The sequence below is a fragment of the Mycteria americana genome, chromosome 15 (assembly GCF_035582795.1).
Source record: "Mycteria americana isolate JAX WOST 10 ecotype Jacksonville Zoo and Gardens chromosome 15, USCA_MyAme_1.0, whole genome shotgun sequence".
Classification (NCBI taxonomy): domain Eukaryota; kingdom Metazoa; phylum Chordata; class Aves; order Ciconiiformes; family Ciconiidae; genus Mycteria; species Mycteria americana.
The window spans coordinates 4,694,852-4,718,566 of record NC_134379.1 but is presented as its reverse complement, the minus strand read 5'-3'; the positions used below and the strand labels follow the sequence as shown (position 1 = coordinate 4,718,566).

Here is a 23,715-nt window from a genome sequence, read left to right as displayed (position 1 = left end):
AAGAACAGTTTAATAACTGAAATATAATAATAATATTGTAATGAAAAGGAAAACAGAGAGAGAGAGAGGAACAAAACCCAAGGAAAAGACCAAGTGATGCAACCGCTCACCACCCACTGACCGATGCCCAGCCCGTCCCCGAGCAGCGATCGCTGCCCCCAGCCAACTCCCCCCAGTTTCTATACTGCGCATGACGCCATATGGTATGGAATAGCCCTCTGGCCAGTGTGGGTCAGCTGTCCTGGCTGTGCCGCCTTCCAGCTTCTTGTGCGCCTGGCAGAGCATGGGAAGCTGAAAAGTCATTGACTAGTGTAAGCACTGCCCAGCAACAACTCAAACATCCCTGTGTTACCCCGTTATTCTCATACTAAATCCAAACGCAGCGCTATACCAGCTACTAGGAAGAAAATTAACTATCCCAGCGGAAACCAGGAGAGGGAGCCATGAAGGCAGATCTGCACAAGGTCTGGATTGGTGGTGGTTTCTCCCTTCTGCTGTGCGTGGAGATTGCTCAGCCCTCAGGAAAGCAGCAGCCCCAAGGGCTGCCTTTGCCGTGTCAGATGGCTTTTGCTGATGTCCCCCATGGTCCCAGATGACCTTGCCCTGCTTCCCCGGGCTGCCGCGGTGGGTGCGGGAGGTGGGTGCCTTTGCCGTCCCCTCCCCAAGCTCCCTGTCATTGCAGAGTGGGCACAATGCATACAGCCATGAGATCCTGGGCGTGCTGGGGGAGCTGGCCCTGGCCATGGACAAGCTGCCGTCACGGACGGCCCCTCAACCTGCGCAGAGGGACCTGCTGCCGATGTGGGATGAGGTCTACATCTGCCCCGAGCCGCTGGGGGTGGTGCTGATCATCGGGGCCTGGAACTACCCCTTCACCCTGGTCATGCAGCCTCTGACTGGGGCCATCGCAGCAGGTGGGGACCCACTGCAGCCCCTGTCCTTCGTGGGGCTGTGGGCAGGTGCTGTGAGAGGCAGGAGAGGAGTGTGAGGGCTCAGGGGCCACGCTGGGTTTGTCTTGCAGGCAATGCTGTGGTGGTGAAGCCGTCGGAGATCGTGGCTCAGCTGGTGGCTGATCTCCTTCCCCAGTACCTTGACCAGGTGAGGTGACCAGCCTCTGACTCAGGTGCCGTCATGCCTGTTTGGCAATTCAGGAACTTTCAGCTGCATTTTCCCATTAATATTATTTTCACTGGTGGGTTCCTTTGTAAAAAGGCTCATTAGTGGTTGGAGCAGTGTTGGTGCCAGCGGGAGAGGAAAACCCTCTGGCACATCTGTCGGCAGCTCCGGTTCTCCTGTGCCGGGGCGTGGGACGAAGTTGCCTGTGGCCAAGCAGCTGGTTGAGTTTCCACGGTCACGGTCCGACTCATGGCTTTGTGGCCAGGACAACCCGGCTGTGTGTAGAGGGCTGAGGTCTTTGGTGTTTCTAATGGCAGGTTGCTGAACATCGTCCTTATGTCCCACTGCTTGAAATAAGAGACTCTGCTCCTCCTGTCCCTGACCCCAGTGTAGATTTTGTGGGAGAAGCAGGACTGGCCCTGGGGACGAGAGGGCTGGTGCCGTTAACGTTTCAAGGGTGTGTGCACACAACCAGCCCGAGCACCAGTTCAAGGCAGCGAGCAAGTCCTCACTTATTCCTGGCTAGTTATTAAAGCTGCTCTTTGCTTCTCTGCCCTTGGGCAGCAGAGCAGCTGCTCCAGGTGTGAGAAGCACTGCAACCAAGCTTTCCCTGTGTCCTGAGGGCTGCCAAACAGAATTTAAGAATGCAGCTGTCGCTGTGCAGGGTGTGACCTGCCTGGGTTGCGTCTCAGGTAACAGCAGGATGGGCACCTACCACGGTGTCCTGGTTTCAGCTGAGATAGAGTTAATTTTCTTTATAGCGGCTGGTATGGGGCTATGTTTTGGATTTGTGCTGAAAACAGGGTTGATAATACAGAGATGTTTTAGTTGTTGCTGCACTGGTCAAGGACTTTTCAGCTTCCCATGCTCTGCCAGGTGCAGAAGAAGCTGGGAGGGGACACAGCCAGGATAGTTGATCCAAACTGACCTAAGGGCTATTCCATACCATATGGTGTCATGCGCAGTATAGAAAGCTGGGGAAGAAGGAGGAAGGGGGGACATTTGGAGTGATGGCGTTTGTCTTCCCAAGTAACCATTACGCGTGATGGAGCCCTGCTTTCCTGGAGATGGCTGAACACCTGCCTGACCGTGGGAAGGAGTGGATGAATTCCTTGCTTTGCTTGCATGCGTGGCTTTTGCTTTCCCTATTAAACTGTTTTTATCTCAACCCAGGAGTTTTCTTACTTTTGCTCTTCCGATTCTCTCCCCCATCCCACCGGGGGGGAGTGAGCGAGCGGCTGCGTGGTGCTTAGTTGCCGGCTGGGGCTAAACCACGACAGTCCTTTCTGGCGCCCAACGTGGGGCACGAAGGGTTTGAGATAATGACAGATTTGATTGGAATGTACCAGATAGAATTTATAGCTATTATTGCTGTTTAGGTATTAATCAGCAGGCTTCTGTGCTTGCCATAGGCTTGCTTGCCTTACTGTATCTTAGAGTCTAGGGCTCGTTAGTGGCTGCTTTCTGCTTTCACTGCTTGCCGTGCTGCTGTACTGCTTATCACCTTACTCTGCTGTGCCTGGGAACATTTTGATAACAGCAATGGCCACGCGCCTGGGCTGGCAGACGGCCAGGGCATCGCTGCTGTTTCTGTGCTGCTGTACTGGACAGGCTGGAACTCCAGTGTGAACTCGAGTCGAAGGGACTGTGACCTGTGGATGAATCCACGTGGGAGCAGGACACCCCAAAGCGTCTGTGCCCATGGATTAGCCCATGCCAGAGCAGGTATATCTTGAAACGTCTGTGGCCATGGTTATGTCTGTGCCACAGCAGGTATACCTCAACCTCTGAAGGGATTGTGGCCCAAGGATAAGTCCCATGCTGCAGCAGGTACACCTCGAAGCACCTGTGGCTGTGGATGAAGTCCATGCTGCAGCAGGTACACCTTGAAGCATCAGTGGCTGTGCATGAGGCCATGTTGGAGCAAGTTTACTTCTGAAGGTACTACATTCTGTGGATAAGTCCAAGCTGGAGCAGGGGCAAGGGGAGGACTTCATTGCAATGTTAAACCTGATGGTCTGGTCCAAAGGGACCAGGGGTGGAGATTGTAATGGAAATACCTTTAAATTGTTGTATCCCGTGATTTGAGTTGCATGTTGTGGGAATTACTATAGCAGGAACCCCTTGTTGCTAGCCAGGCTAGGAGCAAGGGGAGGAGTTCATTGCAATGTTAAACCCTATAACCTGGCCCAAAAGGACCAGGGGTGGACATTGTAATAGATATACCTTTAAATTGTTGTAACCCATGATTTGAGTTGCATGTTATAGGAATTACTACAGCCGGAACCACCTGAACAAATGGAGGAGAAGCCTTACAAGAAGCAGTGCAAGTGCAGCAGTGACCTGACCTGAGCTGGCTTTGGTGCCCAATAACTCCAAGCAACACACCACCTCTCCTGTCCTGAGTAACAACCATAAGAGATGAAGCCCAAAGTCATGGACTAAATGAACTCAGTGGACATTTTGTGGACATTTATGGACATTTTACAAATATTTTGTAGGGGTGGTCCATAGACTAAGGGAATGATATGTGTGTATTATATCAAAGGATGGGAAGGGTGATGGTGGGAAATGAGAATGTATTGGATAGTGTGAGACCTGAGCATGACATAAACGGCATGGAATAAGGGGTGGATACTGTCCTGGTTTCAGCTGAGATAGAGTTAATTTTCTTTATAGCGGCTGGTATGGGGCTATGTTTTGGATTTGTGCTGAAGACAGTGTTGATAACACAGAGATGTTTTAGTTGTTGCTGCACTGGTCAAGGACTTTTCAGCTTCCCATGCTCTGCCAGGTGCAGAAGAAGTTGGGAGGGGACACAGCCAGGACAGTTGATCCAAACTGACCAAAGGGCTATTCCATACCATATGACGTCATGCGCAGTATAGAAAGCTGGGGAAGAAGGAGGAAGGGGGGACATTTGGAGTGATGGCGTTTGTCTTCCCAAGTAACCATTACGCGTGATGGAGCCCTGCTTTCCTGGAGATGGCTGAACACCTGCCTGACCATGGGAAGGAGTGAAGGAATTCCTTGCTTTGCTTTGCTTGCGTGCGCGGCTTTTGCTTTCCCTATTAAACTGTCTTTATCTCAACCCAGGAGTTTTCTTACTTTTGCTCTTCCGATTCTCTCCCCCATCCCACTGCAGGGGGAGTGAGCGAGCGGCTGCGTGGTGCTTAGTTGCTGGCTGGGGCTAAACCACGACACACGGCAAGCACAGCTTTGAGACCTTCTCCCACCACCGCGCCTGCTTGATCAAGAAGATGGAGGGTATGAACAAACTCCGGTACCCACCTGGCAGCTGGAAGAAGGTGGATTGGGCCAAGTTCTTCGTCTTGGCCAACAAGGGCTGAGTGGGACTGGTTGTCTTGGCCCTGCTGGGGCTTGTGGCAGCGGTGGTGGCTTTGGCTCTGCTGTCCGTGTGAGTGTGTGTTCCCAGCTCTGTCCCCTGAGCCCCACCTGGTCTCGGCCTCCATTGCCTCAGGCTCTGCTCCCTCCCCGTGGGACTCAGCCTTGTTCCCGTGCCTCTCCAGATGGTGCCCCGCGGACGAGAGGGGTGATCGGTGGCCAGCAGCACGCTGGACCTGTAACCCGCCGCTGCAGTCCTAGTACTGAACGTTTTTTTGCTGCGATTTCTGTTCTTCCAAGGCAGCCAATGCACTGAAGAGGTAGAAGCAAATGAAATAAGCCTAAAGCAGAGAAGCTCCGAGCTGGCGGCTCTGGCTCCTGCTGAAACACAGGAATCGATTCAGACCTGCATCTTTGGTCATGCCTCAGCAGTGAGTGGCAGCAGGTGGAAGGAGGCAGCATCTGCCCTGCTTTGCAAACAGGACCCCATCTAAAAGCTCTTGGAAACAGGGGGGAATCGTTTGTCACAAGGGTATCAAAACAAAGTCAGTTGTTACTGAGCCTGTTATCTACATGATGTCTTCTGTGATCCCCACAGAAAGCTGTCTCATACCAGCGATAAGCCTAACAAAATGTGGGTCTTACTGATGGGGACAGTCCAGGCTGGTTGTCCCCAGCAGCCTGCCCAGAGCAGAGGGAAAGAGCCTCTAAGAACCTGCAGCATCCCATCCTTGAAAGGACTCACGACCAAACGGGTGATGTCTACCCGTGGTGCAGGGGAAACTACCTTTAGCCATCCAAGCTGTGCAAAGGCCACCTGAGGTGACAGCAAAGGCTTTTTGAGCTGTGGCCACGCTCTGCCCCAAGGACTCGAGGAGCACCAGGCACTGCCACGCTGCTGGCGCACTGCATTTGGGGCTGCTGGGGACAATGACAGGGGCGTCGCTGTGACCAGAGTCCTGGGTCTGAGGAAGTCCTTGGCCAGAGAGCTGGCTGCTCAGCCAATCTCATCTGTAACCGAATTTCAATTTTTATTGGTTTACTGGTAGTCTTTTACCTCCAAACTTGTAACTGAGAGCTGACCTTGAGCCTTGCTGAATAAAACCTTTGTTTTACTGTGAAGGCCACCTGGGGCAGGGCAAGACCCACGTGCCCTGGGCTCCCACACGGGCTGCAGCCCCCAGCGTTGGATGTTCCCCTGCTCTGGCCCGAGCCCTGCCCTCAGCCTCCACCTAAAGGAGCCAGCCTGAGTCCAGCTGGGTTTATTCTTTATTTGGCATTTGTCACGGAGCAGCGGTGTGAGCCGGGCTGTGCTCGGCTCCGGTCGGTGGCTGGTAGCCAGCAGCATGGGCTGGAGGGGGTTACCCGCACGCTCGGCGTGTGTCGGGCAGCCCAGAGCAGCGTTTTGGGTGTTGGAGCGGCTGCAGGGCCCGTTCCCGAGCGATGTCTGAGCAGATGCTGCTGAAGGCTGACAGGGGCCCTTTGGCTCCCATGGGACAGGCGTGTGCTGGATTCTCTCGCTGGCCGGTCTGTGCTTTGTACGTCCATCCATCAGGAGGGGCTTTCGCCCCCAAAGCTAAGTCCCCAGAGTCCCTGGTGCGAGTCAGTGTTTGCTGGTCGTCAGCTTTATGACAATGCCGAGCGCAAGTACTGCGACGGCTGCGGCTGCTGCCAGCCCGCGCCGGATGATCAGCTCCTTGGTGGCCATGGCGGTGGCCGGAGGGGACGTGGCAGGCGTGGCTTCCTGGGGCTCCAGCTGGTACGTCGGTCCCTCCCTGCTGGTGATGCCCGTAAGCACGATGCCGTTCTGCGCGTCTACTCCTGCTGCAAGGAGAACGGGGCAGTGTCGCTGAGGGCTTTTGGGGGGATTGAGGGGTTTCTTGGGAGGGTTTTGTCTGAGGTCTGAAAGCACGTTACGAGCAACCCAGAGCGTGGACATCTCCAGCCCTCGACGGAGATTCGGTAGGACCTGGTGTCTGCAAGGTGAGAACTGCCCAGCGTGCCCCATCCCGCCAGGTCGTGCCCCCACCAGCCTCCATCACCCTCCCGAGCCCACCCTTGCAATTACTGTTTTCCCAGTAACCTGAGGGCATCACCAGTGCTACGCTGCACCCCCATTTCATGGGCTTGTTCCTGGCTTATGTGAATCCTTGGGGACCCTTCCTGGACCCAAACCCACCACCACACGCAGTGCCCAGCTCCCCCATCCCACCGTGCCCAGCTCCTGGCCATACCTACACAGCCCCGCACGGCCGTGGCAGGGGGGTAAGCATGGGGTGGTGGGGCTGGCCCCACATCAGAGGGAAGCGCCTTGCAGGAGGGCTCGGGGCTTGGGTTCGGCTCCTCTGGCAGCGGCTGGGTCACTCCTGCGCGGCGCTGAGCCTGCGGGAGGGAACGCGCTGGGTTTAGCCGGCGGTGCGTGGTGCGGGAAATCCCCACCGAGCAAAGCCAACATGTCGCCTCTCGCAGGGTTCCTCCGGAAATGGCACTGTGTAGCTGAAAGATGCCTGAAATGAGAGATGCTGGCTGGTGGGAACCCCGGAGCTGTTGGGGCACGAGGTGACGCTCAGGGCTGCACGGTTGAGGTAGCCTCGGTCACCCCGTCTGCTTTGTGCTTCGCGTCCCCAACCAAGGGTAGCACAAGGTGCAGACGGAAACCTTGAGGCCATTGAGTGCACGTGTGGGAGGGAGCTGAATACAGGGACGTGGCTGTGGTCATGGTCACGGGAGCCCTGGGTTTTGCTGGGGGCACTGGAGGGCAGCCCCGGGCAGCGCTGGCCCGTGGGATTGAGCCCTTGATGCCGTCTCATCCCGCTGCGATCCCAGCCAAGGCACCGAGGACCTTCCCGCTGGCAGGGCGCAGTGCTGCGGGTGCGCGGGTTACCTCCTCGGCCGCCTTCCTCCAGTCCGTGCGGGAGATGTAGGCGATGAAGCAGGTGCAGAGGATGGAGACACAGACGAGCATGCTGAGCCACAGGCCTGCAGAGGACACGCCGGTGTCACCCGGGTGCCACGGCCAGAGCAAACCCCACCGAGACAGCATCTCGGGACAGCAAGTCAAGAAAGGGGATGTCACCGAGGTCAGCAGGGACACGGGGACGGGGCAGCCGTGGGCACCTGCTGAGGGGCTGCCCAGCAGACCTGGCAGTGGTTGCTTTTTCCCAGTACAATTAAAAGCTCTCAGTAGTTGCAGGGGCTATCCCAGGCCATCCCAGTCCACCCCAGTGTGCCCAGTCCCCAGCCAGGTAGGAGGGCAGAGCCAGGCGGGAGGGTCACGGTGAGCCATTGGTGGAGCTGGGGGGAGCTCCACGTCTACCCGCGGGGGATTCGGGGGCATGCAGAGCTGCGTGCCTGGGGGTCGGTACCTATGACGCCGATCCTGGCCACGAAGAGCAGCACGGCTCCGAGGGGCAGGCCCACACCATAGTAGCTCACGGCGTTGAGGATGGCACCGAATTTCTGCTTGCCTATGCCTCTGAGCACCCCGCTGCAGGCACCCTGCCGGGGAGAGGGAGAGGGGCTGGGGCCAGGGCTGGGAGCACCGCCTCGGCCGAATTCGGGGCTCTGCCGCTGCCTGGGGGCTGGTAAACCAGCCTGGTGATGAAACAGCTCCCCGCCTCTGCCCGGTTATTTCTGTGTCCCTGCCTGGTCCTGTGGGTTGGCATCTCTTTGTGCACTTGGTGTTTTCTAAGGGGTGCTCCCAGGAGCTCTGCAGGGTCCCGGTGCGTGTGCCGGTGCCCACCCGCAGCCGAGGGAGCCCCGACCGACCTACGGTGCTGCCGCTTAGCACCAAGGTCGCGTACCAAAAATAGCAGCATCGCCAGGGACTTACACACATGGCTTCAAACAAGTGGAATACAACGTAGACAGGCATGACCCAGGCCACCAAGTCAACGATCTCCCTGGGGAGAGAGAAGAGCCAACGATCGCTTTTGGGAACCAACCTCTGCACACGGGGGCCGGGAGCCGGGGGCACTCACTTGTCGTAGGTGAAGATGTATCCCAGCACATCCTTTGTGGCAGCTAAAATGGCCCCTGTGGCTATGCAAAACCCCCCTGAAAAACAGCAAAGAGCTGAGCCTGGCCCGGCCGTGACGAAGGGCTCGGGAGCAGCCGAAGGGAGAGAGCAGGGGACACCGGTGTGTGCCGCGGGCAGAGAACTGCAAACTCTCCCTGCCCCTGCTGTGCCTGGAAGGAGCCCCAGCAAAGGCTTCCCGGCGTGCGGGTGGCCTGACCTGTGCAGAGCAGGCTGGTGGAGGAGGATCTCTTGGCCGTCTCGACGTCGCCAGCACCCAGCGCGTTCCCCACCTGCACGCTGGCAGCCGTGCCGAGCCCTAAGGGGATCTGTAACCACAGGGCTGAGGCTCACGTGTGCATCCGGGTAATGGGGCCATCGCAGCAACAGCAGAATAACCACCCGGCAGAGAGGGAGTTCAGGATTTAGTTTAAAACATCTCCGTAGGAGGGATAGGCAGGAGGAGGGAGAGGCTTAAGCGCAGAGGGGCAAGACCAAGATTTGCTGGAGCTGATTTTTGCTGGGTGTCCATCCTGGACTGTCCCTAGGGAGCCCTGGTCAGAAATAATAACCCCCAGCCCTTACCATGAAAGCGACAACGGACACCTCGTAGATGATGGACTGGGCGGAGAGCTCTACGACGCTCAGCAGGCCTGGGGGAGAGGAGAGGGTCAGCGCCGGGTTCAGGCGCCCGGCAGAGAGCTGCTCTCAGCCCCCGCGACTGCCACGGATGCTGCTCTGGGTCACAACTCCCCCTCTCCGCTGACCTATCAAGAAGCTCCCGATTTCGTAGGTCCACCACTCGATGCACATCATGAGCATGCTGGGGACAGCCAGGGAGATGAAGCTGTCCCACTCCAGCAGGCACTCGCTGGACCAGCCTGCAGAGAGGGGAAACGTCACCTGATGGATGACCAGACTGGCCACGTCTTACATCCTCAAGAGCACCCGAGGCAGCTGGAGGTGCCATTCCTGTTTGCAGAGCCACCAGGGCAATGCTCCTCAGCTCCATAGGACCTCAGCAACAGGGCGTGCACATACGAGCTCTGCTGATGCCATCCTGTGGGCCACAGAGCCCCGCAACCCTCAGCTCATCCCTCCCGGAGCAGAGCGCCTAAGGACAGCCTCATGCCTACGTCTGTGCTCATCTGGCTTTGGGGCTGAACCCTACGAAGCCTCAGCAGAAAGTTTCATTTCTCCAGAATTAATGTTTACTGCCCGGCACGGTGCTCTGCCAACGCTCACGCGTGACGTGCTGCCACCGAAGCAGCACCACGTTCCTGGGGTGTACCGGGCTGAGGTTAATATTTCACCATCAAGACTAACAAAATTCGCTCGATAGAAGTGGTGGAAGATTCATGAACACTCGTGTAAAGCGGGACTCGGAGGGAGCTGGGGAAATGCCCTTACCTCCCCAGGTCTTCACGTGGAGTTTCTTGCCTATAATATACAGGAACAAGAAAATGGTTTGTGAATACTGAGCAACGGTGTTGGCCCAGGCAGAGCCCCTGCAAAGGAAATGAGAAAGGTTGTCGGCATCCTGCTCACGCCTCCCCGGCTCGGGGTGCCAGAGCGTAACGTTCTGCCGTGCCCCCGCGAGCACCGGATGTTCGGCCGTGCCCGGTGGTACTGACGTCCCTGAAAAGTCCCTTGCATTGCCAGGCGTTGTGTTTTCCCCTCCATGGGACACAGGCGCTACTCACGTGATGCCCAAGTGGAGCACGTAGAGGAAGATGCAGTTTGCGATCACGTTGACGATGTTGCCGACGATCCCGCTCAGCACCAGCGGCCACGTGATCATCTGCAAAGAGGAGGAGACGGGGGCTATGGCACCTCCACAAAAGCTTCGGGAGGGAGGTGCGAAGGTCCGCGCCAGCCCCGTGCTCAACAGGTTTCCCAGTCAAAAAATAAACCTCTGATGATGTCACCCGCTTGGAAAATGAGTGTGTTGGAGGTAAATCCCTGACGTGGGGAAGGGTGAAGGAGGGTCCGTCAGGCAGGTGGATACAACTGGCTGTGGGATGGGGTGATCTCCAGGGTCGGAGCTGCTCTGGGGCACCCCGGGGGGTGGTGGGGATAAATGCTGCCTTGCCACCGGGAACAGCGAGCACAAAAACCCCAGGTGCGTGGTCGAGGGGAGCCCCAAGCCAGGTCTGACCCTCCGTGGGTGTGAGGGCTGCAGGACCTACCTGGTTCTGCAGGTATCTCGTCTCCAGGTTATACAGAAAAACTGCCTGAAAAGGAAATCGGCGGATGAGGCGAGGCCAGCGCTGAGCAGGGGCTGCGCTGCTGCGGTGGAAAACAGGAGCAGGATGGCCGGTGCCTATGCACGGCCAGCATCCCAGGGTGCCCACAGGGACTCACCGGGAGAGCAGGGGCAAACGCCGTCACGTAGCGCTGGGTTAACCTGGGGGACACGAGAGGTATGGTCAGCGAAGCCCCGGCCACCGACCCCCCAGCCCCGCCGTGCCAGGGAGGGACGAGGCAGTGGTGTCTGGGCCACGGGGCCACCTGACCTGGAGACCTCGGGGTCCTGGCGGATGAGGAGCAGGAGCTGTTCGATGTTGATGAGGATGGCGCAGCAGGGGAAGCAGCAGAGCAGGAGGATGAGGGTGGCACGCTGCAGGATCACCCCCACGCGCAGCAGGTTCTTGCTGCCGTAGGTCTGCAAGGCGGGAGGGTGGCAGTGAGCTCTGCTGCACCGGCAGCATGCCGGTGCTGGGGGAGTGGGGACCCCACGGAGCAGCCCAGACCGCCCGGGAAGGATTTGGTATTTCAAGGAGAGCACGGAGCTCCCCGTTATGGGATTGCTGCTTGGGGACAAGCTTCCCCAGCTCGCAGGTGCAGCCAGGGATCCATGCAGTGCCTGGGCAGCATCAGCTGATGCTGGAAAACCCCGTGTCTCCAGGATAAGTGCCAGCATCTCTTACCCACCTGTGATATCAAGGTGTCACATGCCGAAGACAAACCATAACCTACAGAGATGGCAGTAACATTTATAACCTGGAAACAGGAGTTAAAAAAACAAAGAGCAAATGTGAGCATTTAAGACTTCTAGGTAGGGAGAGGGGCTAAAAGGAAAAGTGGGAGTCTGAAATCTCCTCTGTCCTTGTCCGCCTCCATTCCCGTATCCCGTCCCAGCGTCAGTGGGTGGGAGCTGGAGCCCGGCACCAGGACAGCCCCAGGAGTGCTTACAGCGATGGCCAGCGTGACGGAGGCCAGCTCGACCTTGCCCAGGTGGCCGCAGAATATGGAGCTGACGAGGTGTATCAGGAAGATCAGCAGCTGGATCAGGATCTAAGTGCAGGGAAGAGGAGAGGCGAAGGTCAGAGATGCAGGTGAGCAGGGACAGCCGGGCTGGGGGGAGAGCTCCGGAACAGAGCACGGGACAGGATGGTGGCTGTACGCATTCAGCTGAGTGCCTATAACCAGCCAAGCAACCCCATCCCCCTGGCATGTCAGGTGAAGCTGATCAGAGGTTTCTAGCCGCTTGCCAGGTGTTTAGCAGCACTCCGGGTCCATCTTCTCTGGGAGCTGTTGGAGGTCTCACGTCGGCTGGGCTCCTCTGCCTGAGGGACCCGCTCCCCAGCGTGCCCGTGGCATCGGGCTGCGGTCGCAGCCACCCCAACACACCAGCGCTCTCCTCCCGGGGTCCTTACCAGCGGTCCCGCCAGCACCAGCAGCTTCTTTGCATCCTCCCAGAAGTTGTCCGGGACCAGGCTCCGAAGCCGGCGGCGTTTCTTCCCGCAGCTGCCGGGCGTGAGATCGTGCTGGCCAGTGGCCATCGCCTCGCTGAAGCCGTTCTCCTCGGGGAGGTTCACCTGCTTCATGCTGCCGCTCTGCCAGGGGAGTGAAACAACCCTTTTCGTCCGCGCTCTGTTAAAACCACCCTGCCAGGGTGAGCAATGTGTAACCACAGTGGGGTGAACTTCAGCCGGGGCCGGGTGAGCTGACCGCATGCTCCCTGCAGCGGGGCTGGCGATGGGAAGTGCGGGCAGCGGGTCAGGGCAGGGCACGGAGCTGGGAGCCCAGTGAGGGTCCTGTGCACCGCTGTGGGCAGCGCGGAGGAGCCCGGACGTGCAGCGCAAGGTGCTCGCTGCCTGCCCCGAGCCAGTGTAGGGACTGAGTCTTCCCAAATCGCTCCCGCGAGCCCTCCTACCTCTCTCCTGCTTTGCCGTGGCTCCACCGGATGGTGGGCTGGAGGGTCGTCCTCCTCTTCCAGCAGCGATGGAGGATTCATGGGTCTGTGTGCGGGCTCCCGTGAGCTGCTGCCGGCAGTGGCGGGGCCGCTGCCCGTCTCGGCCCCTCTCATCACAGCGCGGCCGTGGCCAAGACAAGCCGGCCCCGTTGGCTCCAGCTGTCCGCCTCGCACAGCACGGCAGCGTCGGGTTTCACCGGCACCGCTCCGCCAGGCCAAATATAGCATCCTGCCTCGGCCCACCGCAGGGCAGGGGAGGTGGAGGGGAGCTGCCGCCGCGGTGCAGACCCTCTCCTGCACGGAGCGGGAGGTGGGCTGCAGTGGGAATGGGGACCCCACGGAGCAGCCCAGACCGCCCAGGAAGGATTTGGTATTTCAAGGAGAGCACGGAGCTCCCCATTATGGGATTGCCGCTTGGGGACAAGCTTCCCCAGCTCGCAGGGACGGGGTAGCCCCCAGGGCAGAGCAAGGCAGGCTTCCTCCTCTCCCCAGGCTCCCATCCCGAAACTACCTGGACTCTGAGCAGGGCACAGCCTGCCACATCCTCCCCACATCTGGGCAGAGGCTGCCGAGGTCGGGGTTGATGGCTGTTTTAAGCTCCTTTATGTCACGTCTTTTCATTCCCAGCCCACAGGCAACCAGCGCTGGGTGCCAGGAGAGTTGTGGGGCGGCCGGGAGGTGCCATGCACCAGCTGCGTGTGGTGTCCACCTCCAACGGCTGAGCACCTGCCACACTGCGCCGCGTGGCCTCGCTGCTGTCACGCAGCTGCAGGTAAGACCCTGGGACAGGTCCTGAGGGCAGGGGTGGGCAGGCAGTGCCGGGACATTTGCATTAAGACATATGGCGGTTCCTTGATGGCTCTGCGGGGCTGCGCACCGCACCACCCTCTCCCGAGCAGCTCACCAACGGTGTGGGAGCGATCGAGGTGCACAACCCCTGCTTGTACGCGAGGGGAGCGGCGTAAAACAAGGCCCTGGCTACCGCTGCACCCAGAGCCAGCCCCAAACTGCAGGGCCAGGAGGCTGAGGCTATGCCTCGTGCAAGCCCGCCATGCTGCACGAGCTAGGCACGTCTCCCCTCTAACAGCTTCCTTGTGCCAATGACCGGGGTCATGCTCGTACCACATTAACTGCTCAACATTTACTCAGAAAACTTTATTGTATCAAAATCCCACCTTACAAAAGTGCAAAGAAGAGTTGCTTTAGGCCCTGTGCCTGCCATGCAGCAGGGAGAGCAGGGCCAGCAGCCAGCACTCAACACCCCGGCAGCAGTCAGAGGAGTCAGCCATCTTCCAACAAAATCAGCCTTGCTCTGCGCTGCCGCAGCAGTAGCGAGTGGGGTCTGCCACGCCAAGATGCTGGCACAGAATGGTGCGTGAGGAAACGTGCTATGGGCAGCAAGAGCCTCTGCCATTAGCAAATGACATGGACAAATGGCCCCAGGGAGTAGGACGAAGGGCAGCAGCACAAGGTCCCTGTCTCCTTCCCGGGCCAGCCCCAGGATACGCTCCTGCCTACCACGAGTGACATCCCAGTGCAGTGCAGGAGAGGGACCAGCTCTCAAGCACTTTCTTCCCAGATGCCACATCCTCACCCCCTTTAAGAACTCTGTGTGTGGGATAAAACATTGTGAGTTAACCAGAAACTGAGCAAAGGGACTCTTTACAAGGAACCGAGGGGGAATTCCTTCCCCTGCACCATCCTCCTGGGACATTACCACATGCCCTCCTGCTCTGTGCACAGCTCCCCAGTGCCACTGGTTCTAGCCATTGCCAGTCAGGAGCCGGACCAGTATGCCCACCAGCAGGACAGCGATGGCGGTGGCAGCAGCCAGCACACGGCGGATGATCAGGGCCCTCCATACCACAGCAGGAGGAACAGGGACGACAGCAGGCTCCTCCTGTGTGATGAGCTGGTGGTCAGGTTGCCTCTCACCTCCCACGATGCTCTCGGGCAGGACCACAGTGTCCACGGTGTCCGTCTCAACGGAGATGTAATCTGTGTAACAGAAAGGTGAGTGCTGCAGGGAAGGTGAGCTGCAGAGTCGGGGGATCCCAGCCTGATGCTGCACAAGTGCTGGCTGCAGTCCTGAGGGTCCCTTCCCAAGGCTCAGGGACACCGGGACATGCCGCAGCAAAGTGGTAGGTGTTCCCAGGTAAGGCAGGCACTGGCTGGCAGTCCAGGCTCTTCCCTGGAGCAGCCAGGGTGGTGACAGGAGTAACGGGGTATCTTGTACCCCATTACTAAGTACAGGAGAAGTGCCACTGGCCTGGGACCAGCACCAGACGCTATGCTCTTTCCAGCCATCGGAGCCTGCAGGACAGACACAGCTGCCATAACTGTGAAGGAAAGGAAGGGTTGGGTGGAGAATTCGGGCTCTCTCCCTGTTGTCAGGCCCAGTTACATACCCACAGCAGATGTTTTGTTAGCAGCTGTGCCATTGGAGTTCCCGTCTTCCAGCTGTTTTTTCAGTCCAGCTCGGACTTGAGCCTAAAAACACATGGAAGAGTTGCTCTTCTCGGAGCAAGGATGTCCTGCTCGGCCAAGCAAACCTGAGCCTCCTCCCTCCGCTCTCCCAAAGCAAGCTCAGGACCAAATTCTCAGGACCAAATTGGTCCTCCGCTACAGGAGAGGGACAGATCCCATTTCACTTTTGCCTCCTCCCAGAGAACTGTGGCATTGTACTGGGACAGGAACTCACCTAACACCTTTCAGTTACTAGAGAGAAGCACAAGTCTCACCTCTTCTGCAGCTTTCTTCCAATCCATGCGCATGACAAAAGCGGAGAAGGAAAGGGCTTGCAAAGAGATGCAAATGATCATCCCCACCCACAGACCTGCAGCAATGGAAAGTTACTTCAGGGAGGGCTTGAGGAAAGCCTGCTTTTGCCAGCCAGTGCCAAAATGCCCAATGACTTCAGTGGGGTCAGATTATTGCCCCATGTCTAACCCAGTCTCAATGGGAGAGCTGCCCCGAGGGGCAGCGAGAGGAAACAGCTCCTGGGGAGGTCCTATGCTGGGAGCAAGCCTGGATTTACTGGGAAATCTCAGGCCCCGTTTGATGGAGACTACTCAGAGCCTGCCTCAGGTAAACACTGCGGTGTGCAATCCAGCCCCACCAAGCCGAAGGAAGATCTGAGCACAAGTTCCTGGGCTGAGCCTTTGCTCAAGGCACAGGCTTTGGCCCAGCAGAAGCAGCGCTGATAGCTCGTACAAAGCCAGACTCCCAATGCCAAACGGAGGACACACGTACCTAACACCCCCATCTCAGCCGCAAACATCAGTGAGATGCCGATGGGCAGGCCGATGGCATAATAGCCGATGGCGTTGGCGATAGCACCCATCTTCTGCTTCCCCGTGCCCCGCAGCACACCGCCACAGGTTGCCTAAGGAAAGCAGGCAGAGGGATCAACGCATGGGGCAGCGCGTGCTATGGCAGGTACCACCCCAGGAGCTCTGGCGTATGGCGTGGCCCTGTGAATAGGGGAACCCACAGCGCTGTCCCACAGAGCCAAGAGGGACCAAAGCCACATCACAGAGCACACGGTGCAGGGCTCCTCTCGTTCCAGCTGCCGAGCCAGGCACAGAACGTGGAGCTATCTGCAGACACCGAGAGGTGTACCAGCGGACCCCACAGTGCTTTCCACACTGCCTGGGTCCCTCTCCCAGGGACATGACAGGAGGAAACAGGCTGAAATTACTATCTAAAAAATTGTATGAGCGCTGAGTACCTGATATCTCTGAAGGTCCAGTTGCTTACTTGTGCTGCTCTGACAAGCTAGTAAAAAGCTGAAGCCTTGCCAGGGGGAAAAGAGGGAGAAAGAACTGGGTTGTTCTGCAGCAATGCCGATGGGCAACTACAAGCACAGGGGACACTGAGGTGCTATAGGTAATGCAAGCAGCTGCTTCGACAGTTTATCAGTTTGCTTCCCTGTATCATTTTAACAGATCAAGAAAGAGCTAGAGGCAGCTTTGCACTCTCCATTGCACCCCAACCTGCAGAGAGGAATCGCTCCACATACTGGAATACTCACTGCTGCTGCATCAAACAAGTGGAACGGAGCAAAGATGATCATCACTTTGGACACCAAGATAACGATCTCCCTGTTGGGAAGATGTACGTACTGGTCAGGGAAAGCAGCACGGCCCGGTCCCAAGGGACTCTGGTTCTGACCTATCTCCCTTGGCCAGCTGCAAAGCCTGATCCCATCCCATGAGACTTGAGGGGATGCGTGCAGCTTGGGTACCACCGTGGCAGTGTCCCAGTGTCGGCAGCATCCATGCTGCCCAGTGACAGCGGGCAGTGGGGAGGAACCTTTGGGGAACATATTTGCCAGATGGAGGTTTATGAACTCTATCTGTCAGCAGCTTCTGAGCAGCTCCTGGGATATAAATCACACCCTCCAAGAAGGTAATAATACTCAAAAGAAAGCTGTTAACCCACTTGTCGTTGGTGAAGATGTATCCCACCACATCCTTTAGGTTTCCCAGTAATGTTGCAACCACCACAGCAAAAACTTCTGAAAAAAAAAAGAAATAGTCAAATTGCTTGCCTCAGGGGCAGCATATCCTGCTGCTTTATTCCCCTCTGCAGGACCTGGGCTGACCTGTGCACAGCAGCGCAGTGATACAGGAGGTCTTGGCTTGCACCACATCCCCCGATCCCAAGGCATTGCCCACTCTGACACTCGCAGCCACGCTGAAGCCCAGAGGCACCTGAGTAGCAGGAGACAAGGAGGAGGTGAGTGGCAATACAGCCTGCAGCAATTTTCTTCTTCCCCAGTAGGGAATTTGGGGCAAATTGGCATTGCTGCAGTAAAGGGATTTTCCATTTGCAGCACGCCCCTGGCTGTGCAGCTGCACAGCAGGCCTGAGAGTCATCACCTGCGTGGTACTGACTCCTGCTTCCCTCCCCAGCCTTGATTTGCAGGGACATTGTTTGGGGGCTCCTCCCAGGCTGATCTTGGTTTAATACACCCAGCCCTTACCATGTACGCCGCAGAGGAGAGCTCGTAGATGACAGACTGCGCGCCCAGCTCCACCACACTGAGCAGCCCTGGAAAAGATTCATCACTGCCTTCATTAGGTCAGAATTAAAATCCTCCTTTGCTGACAAGGAGGCAGTGACTACAGGGCTCCCATCTAACAGATGCAGCATCCTGCAGAACCAACCCTGCAGGTGAGGAGGCTGCTGGCAGGAGGTGCTCTGGGGACACACTCAAGAAGCAGCCACCAGAGCAGGCATGGCTGAAGATGACCTGTTGAACCAGAGGAAAAAGAGGATTTAGACTCACCTGCCAAGAAGCTCCCGATCTCAAAGGTCCACCATTCAATGCACATCATGAGCATGCCGGGCACCGCCAGCCAGATAAAGGAGCCCCAGTCCAGGAGGCAGTCCCTGGTCCAACCTGCAACGAGGAGGTGAAGCAAAATGAATGCATGTTCTCCCTCTCCTCCCCCGAAGGGGAACCACGTGCTCTTCTGAGCACTCTCTGAGGACAATCACCACCGCAGCTCACAGAACATCAGCCTAGTCTTGCTGCTGTACCATGCTGCATTCCTGAGACAGGATGATCAACAAGAACGTACTTGGAGCTACAGTAAATGCCTTGAGGACATGGCTACAGCATCTTCCTGCCATGAGGGGATGGTAATCCCTTTGTCAGGTGCTGGGGACAGTGCCAAATCCCCATGGCCAGACACTGGTATTTTGAAGGATTAAGCTATGAACAGTACCTCCCCAGGTCTCCACATGGATCTTCTTCCACCACACGTAAAGGAAGAGGAGAATGGCCTGGGTGTACTGAGAAACAGTGTTAGCCCACGCAGAGCCCCTGGGGAAAGAGACAGGCATATTACAAATGACATCCTCCCCAACCTCCTCAGCTACAGCAGGAGACCTGGTGGCACCCATACAAGCCTTGCTGCAGATACGGGGCAGATCCCTCCAGCCTTATCTTTGCAGGCTGGTTGGCTGGGGGCAGAGGGTGGCAGAACTGGGCACCCAGCACACCCCCCACAGCCCTGAGCAAACCCCTGCACCCAGGGAGAGGCTGTCATCACCTCTGCTCACACTTACACCATGCCCAGCTTCAGCGCATACAGGAAGAAGGCGTTCATGGCCACATTGAGGATGTTGGCTGCAATCCCCGTCAACACCTGAGGCAAAATGATCGCCTGGAAGCCAAGGAGAGACTTTGGAGTTTGCTTCTCCAACACTGCCCAAGCCCCATCCAGTGAACACAGGGGAGACCTTCAGCAATGCCCAAGGAGAAAGCCAAGAAGGCTCCTGTTTCAGGTAAAGCTGGATTGTGTTAGACATGCAGAAGGTAGCGTGCAGGGCTCAAGAGCTGGTGCAATCAATAAAATGCAGAGTTGGGAGGTGGAAATGGAGGAAACTAAGTGTGGTTTCCATGAGCTCTCCCTGCCCTGCAGGGCTGGCTGGGGGGCTACGCATCACAAATTCCTCAGCCCAGCTCTCCCCAGAACAGGATGAACTTAGGTCCCCGATGTTATCCATGTTCCAAGGAACACCTTTAACTATGGCCCAGAACCTAGGTAGTTATACAATACCTGACTTAGTAAATATCTTGTCTGCAGCTGGTACAGAAACGCCGCCTGCAAAAGTCAGGATTCATTTCATCAGCACCGCTGCACTATGGTTCAACAGCCAGCTACCATTTAACACTCACAGGTAAGTCCTTCCCTCAGCTCCCCGCTCCACCTTCTCAGGGTGCCCCAGCCAGGCACGCTGCCCAACACCCTGCTCCTGCGGTCTGGCTGACACGCGGCATCTGCCAGCACTGGCTGCACCCAAAGCCAAGAGTAAGAAAAGGCACCTCCCATTCCCACTGGGAAGAGAGATCACTCTCCAAATGGGAAATCTCCTATGCTTCCTTGTCAGCACGAGAGAGCCCGAAAACCTTGGAAGAAAGGATTAACCTACAGACCCTTATTCCCCAGGGGTACTGCTCCGTGTCTTAGAGGAGTCAGAGTAACTAGCCAAGAGCCCAGCAGCTATGAGTGTGTGAACAGCAAGCTGCAGCCTTTATCTCAGAGCTAAGAGTGAGCCCTGAAGGCCCTAGTTCCAATGTCCACCACCAGTTACATGTTGTGCAGAGACGTGGCTTGCAGTAACAGCCTTTGCAAAGTAAGGTGAGAGCGTGCATGTTTGCTGGTCCAGCAGCTGCTGGCCAATACGCATCTGTTAAGGCCCAAGATCAAGGGGCACGTTGTAAAACCCTAAACTATGCTGTCCTGTGATCCACACAGCAAAGACCCTCCCTCCTTTCCCCCCTAATGTTACCGAGGGATAGAGAGCAACAGCTTTAGCAGCAACTTACAGGAAGCGCTGGAATAAAGATCATCACGTAGACCTGAGTTAACCTGGAAAGAGAGTTGTTTCCCCAGTTAATGATACAGCAAAGCAAGAGCCAAGCCAAGCAGCATTGCACTCAAGCTCCACAGAGCCTCGATTTCAACACTACATGGCAATCCACCCACAGCCAAATGCCTGATCCAGAAGGGCTCGATCTCACCCCTGACCTGGAGACCTCGGGGTCCTGTCGGATGAGCAGGAGGATCCGCTCGGTGTTGATGAAGAGCGCCCAGCAAGGGAAGCAGCACAGCAGCAGGATGAGGATCCCCCGCTGCAGGATAGTGCCCACCTGCTTCAGGTTCTTGCCGCCATATGTCTGAGTCAGGAGAGAATCAAGGTGAGCGTTACAGGGAACCAAAGGGTCCGGGCAAATGCTCAGGACTCAGGGCAGCAACAGGCTGATTAAATGCATTTCCCATGCCCTGCAGTGGCTAGTGCCAGGCTGGCTGGGTTTTACTGGCTCTCAGGTGGATTGCACATCCCTTTGCTGCCAAGGCACGACCCAGGGCTCCTTGGGGGAGCTGCAGGGAGGGAGCAGGCTCCAGCCAGTGTGCCTGTAGCCCCGGGCTGGCTGGAAGCTGCCATCCTCCTGCCCTTTGTGCCCAGATCACACTGCACAGGAGACGAGACACCACCAATTGAACCCTGTCAGGCACAAGAAAGGGGAAGCTGCTACTGACCTGGGACATCAGCGTGTCGCATGCTGAGGCTAAACCAGAACCAATGGAGATGCCCGTCACATTGATAACCTGGAGGAGAGACAAGGGACTTGGGTTGCAAGGGAGGGTGACAGGGGACCTGGCCCAAAGCACTGTGTCCCTCCCAGCTGGGTGGGGAAACAGTTCTGTTGTGAGTTTTTGGGAAGTTTCCAGCCCTTCTCTAATTCTCAGAATAACACATTCTTGTTACCTAAATAGCCTCTTCTCTCCTCTGGTGTGGAAAAGGATCCTCTAGCAGGGGGTGAATATCTAAAGGACCGCAAACAGTGCTGCTCCTAGCCACACGCACACCCCAGGTCTGGTGGGTCCAGAGAGCTGGTCACAGGCTCCAGCTTCCTGCCCAGCTGCTGGCCTTGCACTGGCACAGCCACTGACTGCCCAGTTCCCATCTCCTGCCTGTGCTCAGGGCAAAAGAAAGAACGGTTTGGTGGATGCAATGTTTGCATTGCATCAGGCTGTGCTTACATACAGGGTCCTCGCTATACATTCCTACAGGTTTGGGGGGTTTTATTTCTTCTTCTTTTTTTGGTGACACATAATTTGTATGTTTTAAATCAGAGCAGAATCAGAGTAATACATACGGAGACGGCCAGCGTCACAGCATCCAGCTCGGCTTTCCCCAGGTGACCACAGAAGATGGAGCTGACCACGCTGATCAGGAACCCCAGCAGCTGGGCGACAAACTAGGATGGGAGGAGGAAGAGATGTTGAGATGAGGGCTGATTAGGGCTTGAGAAATACCACCCCTCCCCCAGGCATCAGACTACGAACAGTCGGGTTTCCAGTTGTCACCGCAGCGCCTAGCCTCAAGGCCAGGGCTCTGCTGTCCTGGGAACCCGTCCCTGCTCGCCAGCACTGCCGGGGCAGAGGAGCCAGCTCTAGGACTCGCGCACGTTCTCGGTGGCTTTGTGTTTCAAAGCAGGCCTTTACCTCCCCTGTGGTATTTTGGTGTTAGGCAGCCAATCTGGCAGATGACCTTGTTTACATGGGGCTTAAAGGCTTCACTAGAAATCCCCTTTTCCAGGATGAAAGATGCATAGAGAGGGAAAACAAAAAATCCCACACCTTTTCCACACCTCTGTGCAGCTGGGGAAAACTCTCCTCCCAAACTGCAATGTCCTCGCCTCCTGGAGAGATGCCAAGTCCAGCCTGCTTGTTCCTTGCCAGGGGCTACAGCAAGGCTTAAGGATGCTGTAGCAGAGACTGCACTCCAGACCTCATTTTCCCTTGGCAAGAGGATGCCCTCTCTACAGGCCTCCGAGGCACAGAGTCATGACACAGCCAGAACCAGATGGTAGGAGTTAGAGATGTTTATACCCGCTGAGGGGTGGGCATGGCCGGGGACCATGCCCAGGGTCTGCTCACACTCCTTTCCACCCAGCAGTTGGCAAGCCGAGAGCCCAGCGCGCTGCTGGAGAACCAGCTCCTGTGGGGTCAGAGGGAGAACAGAACAAAACCTTCTCCTCTCCAGATCTCCCACCACTGCCTGCAGATGCGGTCCTCCTGCCAGGCCTGGGCATGTTCAACCTGCTGTGAGTAATCCCTGCAGGAGGTATCCATACCTCCATGATTGTTCCAGTACAGGGTTTGACATGAAATGATAATTAACTAATGACAGCTGTAGGTTTGGTTTTGAGGTTATCGGTGCACACAGAGAACGGTTGAGGGGACTGAGCTAGGGCTGATGCATTCAGCTACAGAAACTGAAACCCGTTCTATACTTCCTCTGCTGCCTGATCACAGCAGGTCAGCGCTTTGATGTCAGGGAGGACGCCTCTGAGAAGTTCATCAGTCGGCAGTTATTTACCTGACAGAATAGAAGATTCAAAGCACAAAGCTTCACACACAATGCATTTAGACCAGGGCTGTGGTGCACGCTCCCCTTTGCGGAAGCCTCTGTGTTGCGCTGTCGGTCCCCGACTACCAAAGGATGCATCTCCATCCAGCCAAACGGCGGTCCAGGGAGGATTTCAGGACAGCAAGCCATAGGGTACCTTTGCACCCAGAGTCTGCTGGAAGGGCTGGCCAAGGAGCTGGCATCAAGCAAAGCGACTTGCTCGTCACCCAAGGGGTACGTGGCAGTGCCAGGGCTGCAGACTGGTTCCACAGAGCAGTTTAACAGCTTATTCCCCCCCCCCCCTCCCCAAATCCACTGCTCTTCTTTTAAAGCCGTGCCGCCAGGCTCTGCTGGAGCAGGGCACATGGACCAAGCTGGACAGCAACAGGAATTCCTGTGGCAATGAATAAGCACTTGGATGACAATTAAGGAGTGAATGGTGGCCTTTTAATTCTAGCTGTGCCTTCAGCGGGCTAGCAAGCATGGACCGCAGGAGGGAGGGACCGGGCTGGCCCCTGCGAAACCCCGGGCTGCGGAGCCGTGCCCGGCGGCCGAAGGGAGACGAAGCGGCGGCGGCACGGCGGGGCAGGGCTCAGCCCGCTCCGGACGCGCCCGCGGTGCCGGCCGGGGCCCGAGGTCTCCTCCCCAGCCCGGGGTACGCTGCCAGGCTCCGGGCGTCCGAGCCCCGCGGCGATCCCCGGCCCGGGGCGGCGGCCCCTCACCTCAGCGCCGCGGCCGTTACCCCCCGCGCGCCCGGGCTGGCGCCGCTCCGGCGGGAGGGCGCCCGGGCCCGTCCCCATCCCCTGCCCCCGCCCCGGCTCTCACCACGGGCCCCGCCAGCCGGGCCAGCTCGCAGCTCTCCCGCCGGGCACCCGCGGGCAGGAGGCGCCGGGCACCCCGCAGGCACCGCGCTGCCGCACCGCCCGCCGCCGCCATGGGCCGCGCCGCCGCCGCTACGGCCGCCGCCGCCGCCCGCACGCCTTATGGGCACGGCCCGGGCCGGCTCCCCGCCCACGGGGCCGCGGGGCTGCCGCCTGTGGGCGGTGCGGGCCGGCACGGCACGGCGGGGGCAGGGTCCCCTCCGTGCACCGGCTTGGGGCTGGGGACC

General features: G+C 57.6%; 3 protein-coding genes across 4 annotated transcripts; 1 reads left to right on the top strand and 2 right to left on the bottom strand.

Moving 5' to 3' along the window:
- The first annotated feature begins 442 nt into the window (after window positions 1–442).
- LOC142417256 (aldehyde dehydrogenase family 3 member A2-like) lies at window positions 443–1,859 on the top strand. Its single transcript, XM_075517758.1, has 5 exons — window positions 443–464; window positions 683–914; window positions 1,022–1,098; window positions 1,434–1,553; window positions 1,809–1,859. Exons 1-5 carry the CDS (start codon window positions 444–446, stop codon window positions 1,857–1,859), a joined length of 501 nt encoding a protein of 166 aa, XP_075373873.1. The 5' UTR covers window position 443.
- A 4,205-nt stretch (window positions 1,860–6,064) lies between these two features.
- LOC142417436 (multidrug and toxin extrusion protein 1-like) lies at window positions 6,065–12,788 on the bottom strand. The gene is made up of 18 exons (XM_075518167.1): window positions 12,636–12,788; window positions 12,136–12,315; window positions 11,672–11,773; window positions 11,411–11,479; window positions 10,993–11,141; window positions 10,841–10,883; window positions 10,666–10,710; window positions 10,180–10,277; window positions 9,887–9,984; window positions 9,244–9,357; window positions 9,062–9,129; window positions 8,697–8,805; window positions 8,442–8,517; window positions 8,294–8,363; window positions 7,827–7,959; window positions 7,346–7,440; window positions 6,696–6,843; window positions 6,065–6,285 (listed from the first exon to the last, which is right to left on the bottom strand). The coding sequence occupies exons 1-18, from the start codon at window positions 12,786–12,788 to the stop codon at window positions 6,065–6,067; spliced, it is 1,971 nt and encodes a 656-aa protein (XP_075374282.1).
- A 1,032-nt stretch (window positions 12,789–13,820) lies between these two features.
- LOC142417395 (multidrug and toxin extrusion protein 2-like) lies at window positions 13,821–23,604 on the bottom strand. 2 transcript variants are annotated; one of them, XM_075518041.1, is made up of 17 exons: window positions 23,433–23,604; window positions 21,352–21,453; window positions 20,732–20,800; window positions 20,219–20,367; window positions 20,017–20,059; window positions 19,247–19,291; window positions 18,753–18,850; window positions 18,410–18,507; window positions 17,968–18,081; window positions 17,662–17,729; window positions 17,281–17,389; window positions 17,118–17,193; window positions 16,696–16,777; window positions 15,927–16,059; window positions 15,416–15,510; window positions 15,083–15,164; window positions 13,821–14,672 (listed from the first exon to the last, which is right to left on the bottom strand). In XM_075518041.1, the coding sequence occupies exons 1-17, from the start codon at window positions 23,541–23,543 to the stop codon at window positions 14,437–14,439; spliced, it is 1,710 nt and encodes a 569-aa protein (XP_075374156.1). In that variant the 5' UTR covers window positions 23,544–23,604; the 3' UTR covers window positions 13,821–14,436. The 2 variants fall into 2 exon arrangements, with proteins under 2 accessions (XP_075374156.1, XP_075374157.1); XM_075518042.1 differs by having other exon boundaries at window positions 16,708–16,777; window positions 23,433–23,603.
- Between the last annotated feature and the right edge of the window lie 111 nt (window positions 23,605–23,715).